The following is a 6,189-nucleotide window of genomic DNA, read 5'->3' as shown; positions in this document are numbered from 1 at the left end:
AGGGAAAAAGTCATGGGGAATTGGTCATGGGAAGTTGCAGAGAAGAGAGAAAATATGAGAGAAACATATTCCCGTTTTTCTTGCCGCAGTCTCACTAAATCAAAGATCTTCGATTCATTAACCGTTGGATCGTTACCAAATTTTGAGAGTAGGTTCGCAACACATATATCTAGATTTTGACCGTTAGGATCTTCAAAATAAGGAATGAGTTGCAATATATCATCATCACACTGTAGCTGCATATTTGGGAAAATTTTCAGCTTTTGGTTCTGATTAAAAGAGGTCAGGGTTAGAAGCTAATGCTAGAAGGCTTCGATCGGTAGAATTTTAGAGTAATCTACAATCCAAGGTAAGGGTGGGGTTCTGATTCAATAATGGGATTTATGATGAATTGTATGTGGGATTGGGTTTGTATAATCGCCTCTGTTTGTGGTTGTGTAAAATTGTTGCGGTGTGTGGTTGTTTGTGGTGGTTGTTTATGATATTGCTGAAATTGTTCTACTGTCAATGAATCTATTGTTGAAAATTGTTCTATGTTGATGTTGGCATAGTTGTTATGTTGTTGTAATAATATGTTGTTGATGTTGTGATGTTGGTGATGTGATTATGATTATATTATCGTTATGATTATATTGTTGATACGATGATGATGTTGTACGCCTATGGCCAGTGTTGTAGTGACGATATAGGCTTATGCATTTTGTGATGATGATTACCTCCAATAATTGGTAATAACAGGGATATAGGCGTATGCCTCGTGATGAGATTTTGTTGTGTTGTATGTGATTGTTGCATTCATTGAGTCACATCTATTACATAATGCATGCCTGAAAATTATGGCAAACGCGACGGCCTGAAAATTATGGCAAACATGACGGCCTGAAAATGGAAAATGTTTAAGTTGGCCTGAAAATGGCAAATGTTTAAGTTAGCCTGAAAATGGCAAAAGTGATGATGGCCTGAATGACAAATGTTTAAGTTGGGAGTTTTACTCCAAATTGTACCACATGCATATGCATTGTTATGAGTCGCATTTCGAGTTGATTAATTGTTGTTGATGATGTTGTTGTGATGATGGATAAGTGTTGTATTAAATTGATGATTTTGTTGTAATACGTTGTTGATGACTTAGTGTGAAATTATGCTAACAATTTGTTGTGACAGGTATTGTTGGGAAGATGTGTAATAGTTATTATAACTATTATTATAACTGTTTTTGCTAATTGTTATTATAGTTATTGTTATAATTGTCGTTGCTATTTGTTATTATAATTGTTGTTATAATTGTTGTTATAATTGTTGTTTGAAAGTTGTGAAGTGGTAAATTATACGATTTGATTTCTATTATATTATTTATCATGCATCATATTATATCGTTAGATATCTCACCCCTTCTGCTGATGTTTCCCCTACCATGGGAAATGGGTAGGTACTCAAGTATAATTGTGGAAGTTTGAAGTTAATTTATGAAGTCTTCATGTTGCTCTATAATAAGTCAAAAGGGTCTTGCTCTGATACGTAGCACTCGGGGATGAACGATTGTTGTTTTGTTTAAATGTTGTTATCACCTTAAGTTGAATTATGAATTATCATGTTGATTTTGAAGTTTTTTTAGTCAAATAAATATGTTAAGTGAATTGAAGTTGGATAATATTAATAGTTGCGAAGTGTTTCTAGTGAATAAAAGATGTGACGTTGTTACCATTGAGAAATTATGATTCCATTGTTCAGTTGATTAATTGAATTGCAAAATATTGTTATAAGTTCATACAGGTTCTAAGTGTTATGTATCTGCATGATTATGATTAATGTATGTTGCTTATGCGAAGTAAATGTGACATCCCTTATATGAATAAATTTTCTGCACTCTGATTTTATTAATATTCGATGGGTAGATTTAGGGTGTTATAGATTACACAACTCCTTAATGGTGATAGTCACCTCACATTTAGTCACTCAATCACCATAATCTCGCAACTGACTGTAGAAGAGCACAGGATTATAGTTGATACACCCCTTGGTTCCCATGAGAGGAACATTGGAATATTCTTCGCAACTTGTAATGATACTCCGAACTTCTCCCATGATATGATTCCATCGGATATCAAAAGAAGTGAGGTTGACAATCCTCGACGCCCATTGAAGATAACCTTTCATGTTCATGAATGGTCCACTTGTTAGTAAAAGCGTCATAAGCCACTGATACAACATCGGATGGTACAGATTAACATTCCCTTTCTTCCCATGCCTAGAATGGATGGCGTAATAGGTATTAGCAAGAAGTGTTGGCACATGATTTTTACTCATGAAAATTGAAAACACATATGGCCGCCAAGCTCATGAACTTGTCTTTATGAGGGAATAACATAATACCATATACCATGAGAGCAAACAGCAGGTTGAAATCACCCCAATTTCCTTTCCTTGGTAAGTCTCCAACCTTGTTAACCAGGAAACTCAAATAAAAACCAGAATCATCTCCACTCGTTTTCCAATTGTTTTTCACATCTTTCAGACTCAAGTGAAGAGCTTCGGCAATTACTTCAAACTTTACAACCTCAAGCACCCGGGCGAAAGGAAACTCATCAGCTATTTTGATATTGATGAGATATGAATACTCTTTAAGTGTAGGGACCAGTTGATAGTCTTGGAAAGTAAAATAACATAACTTCTGGTCATAGAACTGTAGGAGTGTGATCAAGGCCATCAGATCAAAAGAAGTCTTAAGGATTGATAACAAATTGTCGTAACTGATGTTGAAGTTTTGAAAAACATTCCCCGTCAGATGAGAACTCAACCTTTTCAACTCAGAGACATTGGTAGTCGGAATTTTGTAAGCACGTGTATGTCTCGTAGGCTCTTGGACGAGATCTGTATTATCTTCCATCTTCGACGTAGGCAAACTCTTGAATGACCATGGAAAAATGACATGAAAATGCTAGTTATTCTTTTGTACATCATTTTTTATGAAATAAACATGCAATGATGCAATATGGTGGGACCAAAGATCTCCATAATGGAAACTGTTGGACTGCCGCAAAATCACATGGCGCAGGTTCAAAGGTTCGACGTAGTTTAGGATCACTAGACAAACCATAAGTCACCAACGAAACAAGTCACCATCACAAACGGAAACATAGTCACCATCAGAACATGAGTCACCAATAGAACATGTACTTGTACCTGTAAAGAATATGATTCCTGTAACACCCCACTTTTCCAACTTATAGATTTATAATAAAAGTATACAGTTTATATCATAGTATACCAGTAGGATGTCACATCTTCCAAAAACTCATAACATTTAAGTTCATTTTATTACTCCATTTATTCATAAAAGAATTTCTTACACAGCGGAAATATCAATTATTCAGTTTCATAGCACTATGGCTTAAAATAACAATATCCTCCACAAATATTCGTGGTCCAACAAAATATAAAGGTAAGATACGTAACAAAATCAAACAAAGTAAAACATAACAAATTCCCAATCCTGTGTTACGTATCAGAGCAACTCCTAAGACTCGATCAAGCAACACTCAACATCCAAGCACTACTCAGGTACCTGAATATCTGTACTCCCGAAGAAGCACAGACACAACAACAGAAAAGGGGTGAGAATTACATTCAATGAATACACGGCGAATTATCACATGCTAAGGAGTAGTATCTACACATATATACAATTATAGATCACACATCAATTCTCACACACAACATCATCAACAACACCATTCACAACATCAATAATACTATTCACAAAATCGGCATTCAAATATATGAAATGCGATGCAACCAACGATATCTATATGCATGTGGTACCAACGGAGCATAAGCCCCCATCATAATGCAGTTAAAAGGGCAACAACAAGGCATAAGCCTTCAGCATCAGAGCATAAGCCCTCAACAACAAGGCATAAGCCTTCAGCAACAGAGCATAAGCCCTCATCAATGTATGTATGCAACATGGATGCACAATCAACAACAATCGTACCATACAAGGCATAAGCCTTCAACAACATCGACATTGGTCATACGACCTACAACTCATAATGTCCACATATCAGGACAAATCAACTCAAACCAATCAACTCTGGCCATCGGCCTACAACTCATATCAACAAATCAACGACATCAAAAATCAACAACATATCACAACAATACCATTAGCCAACAACAACATAATTCGCTTATCGAAACATTATTTAATAGCTTACTAGTTCATCATTATAACATATATGCACAGTACATCATTCATCAAGCAATAAAATCATGACTTAAAATTAATTGAAATTTACATCTCATTTCATCATTTACACATAGGTTATCTCCTAAGGTTCATCATGCTCGAAACGGCACTAAAAACGGAGTTACGGATCAAAAGTTACCCATCATTGAACTTTCGAAGAAAATCACAAAACAGAATTTTTACACACAGAAAGCCATACGAGTATGGAAATTTCCATATGCGTATCACCCAAACCCATACGCGTTTCAGCAATCCCATACGCGAATCAACAGAACTAAATTTACACTGAAAATTCCCATACGCATATCAACAGACCCATACGCGTATGGCCTCATCCCATACGCGTATCAACAGACCCATACGCGTATGGCCTCATCCCATACGCGTATGCCAGAATTCCATACGCAAAACACCAGTATTTCTCCAAAAATATGCAATTTCGCACCAGTATGTTTTCCACTCGTTTTCACTCATAACAGGCTATAATTTTAAGTCTAAAACATCACTTTTTCACCTATTATCTCATACCTTTCATCTAGATTCATTAACCTATTGTTCTACATTCATTTTACATGATAATAACTCACTTTCTCCTCATCAATTCAACCTATATTTTCAGATTTGGGTTTTTAAGAGAAGAACACGACAACACATCAACTGACACAATACTCATATCACATTCATCAATCAAATCAGAACTTCACACAGATTCAATTCAGAGATGACATCAATCACACACAAAATCAATAACATTCATTAATCAAACATCAAACCAATAAAAGATTATACACAAATCAATTCCAATTCATTCCTATAGAGGGGAAGGAACCCTCACTACCCTCTCATGTTTTAATCACCATTTAAAGAACCCATTCTCCCCCTTACCTTAATTTTGAGCTTTGATCCTTCAACAATGGTGGAAGCCTTCCTTCTCTCTTGCCCTAGCCTCTTTCTCTGTTTCTACGTTCTTCACAATTTAGCCAAAAAAAACCCTTCCTCCTTCTAATTCTATTTTATTTTATTAATAATACTAATTTCTAATATTACTAATGGGTTTACTACACACCCTCCCAATTACTAATCACATACTTGGCCCAATTAACTAATTAACCATATTATTATATTATAGCTAATTACTAAACTAATAACAATATCACACCATGCCAAATAGTACACAAACACACCACAAAATAGTTTAAGAATAAAATATAACTAATATTATTTCTAATATCTATTCTCCGGTTAACTGACTAATTAATCTAAATTAAACTCAAAACTCCAAACGACGAGTCAATCCAATACGCCTCTTAAAATAACACTGATAAATCCCAACTTCGACCATTCCAATAAAATAATCCCTTAACTAATTTAATTAAATAACTAATTAAATTCGGGGCGTTACAATTCCCTTCCCACTCACGGATGTAGTCTAGGTCAAGGTAAGGTCTAATGCTAATCAGAGTCAATTGGTTCGAATGAAGGTGCTACCATACAATATTACCTCATTCGAACCACCCTCTGAAACGCGGTTGCATGATCAGACTAGTATGACATACGCCTCATAGCTGTCATGGCCACTCTATTTCTAGTGTTCATATTGTTCACTCATAGTCTTGGTACAAGGCCTTTTACCTCATGAAACAATCTCACCGCCAAGGAAAATCAGACAGTCCAGCAATATCCATATGCAAAAAGTAAAGGCGCAAGTAAGATGCAATGCAAGCAAATAAACATGCAAAACAATAAAGAAATAAACACCCAAAGACAATAAACAAGAGAGCACTAGGATTGACTCCCATAGCGAAGGGACCGGCAAGAGGTCAATCTTTCCCCAGCAAAGTTGCCAACTGTTGCTCCCGGGATTTTCATCTAAGTACAAATGTGAAAGTGGCGGAAGAAATAGAGTCGCCATCCGTGTATATTTATCCCAAGAGAAGGAA

The 6,189-nt window shown here is 35.7% G+C and overlaps 1 protein-coding gene across 1 annotated transcript; it reads right to left on the bottom strand.

Annotated features, from left to right (window-relative positions):
• Window positions 1-1,956: 1,956 nt before the first annotated feature.
• On the bottom strand, window positions 1,957-2,887 carry LOC131597482 (uncharacterized). The gene is made up of 2 exons (XM_058870178.1): window positions 2,381-2,887; window positions 1,957-2,199 (listed from the first exon to the last, which is right to left on the bottom strand). Exons 1-2 carry the CDS (start codon window positions 2,885-2,887, stop codon window positions 1,957-1,959), a joined length of 750 nt encoding a protein of 249 aa, XP_058726161.1.
• Window positions 2,888-6,189: the final 3,302 nt, after the last annotated feature.

This window comes from Vicia villosa, linkage group LG4, assembly GCF_029867415.1.
Source record: "Vicia villosa cultivar HV-30 ecotype Madison, WI linkage group LG4, Vvil1.0, whole genome shotgun sequence".
NCBI classification, from domain to species: domain Eukaryota; kingdom Viridiplantae; phylum Streptophyta; class Magnoliopsida; order Fabales; family Fabaceae; genus Vicia; species Vicia villosa.
This window is presented reverse-complemented; position numbering and strand designations above follow the sequence as displayed.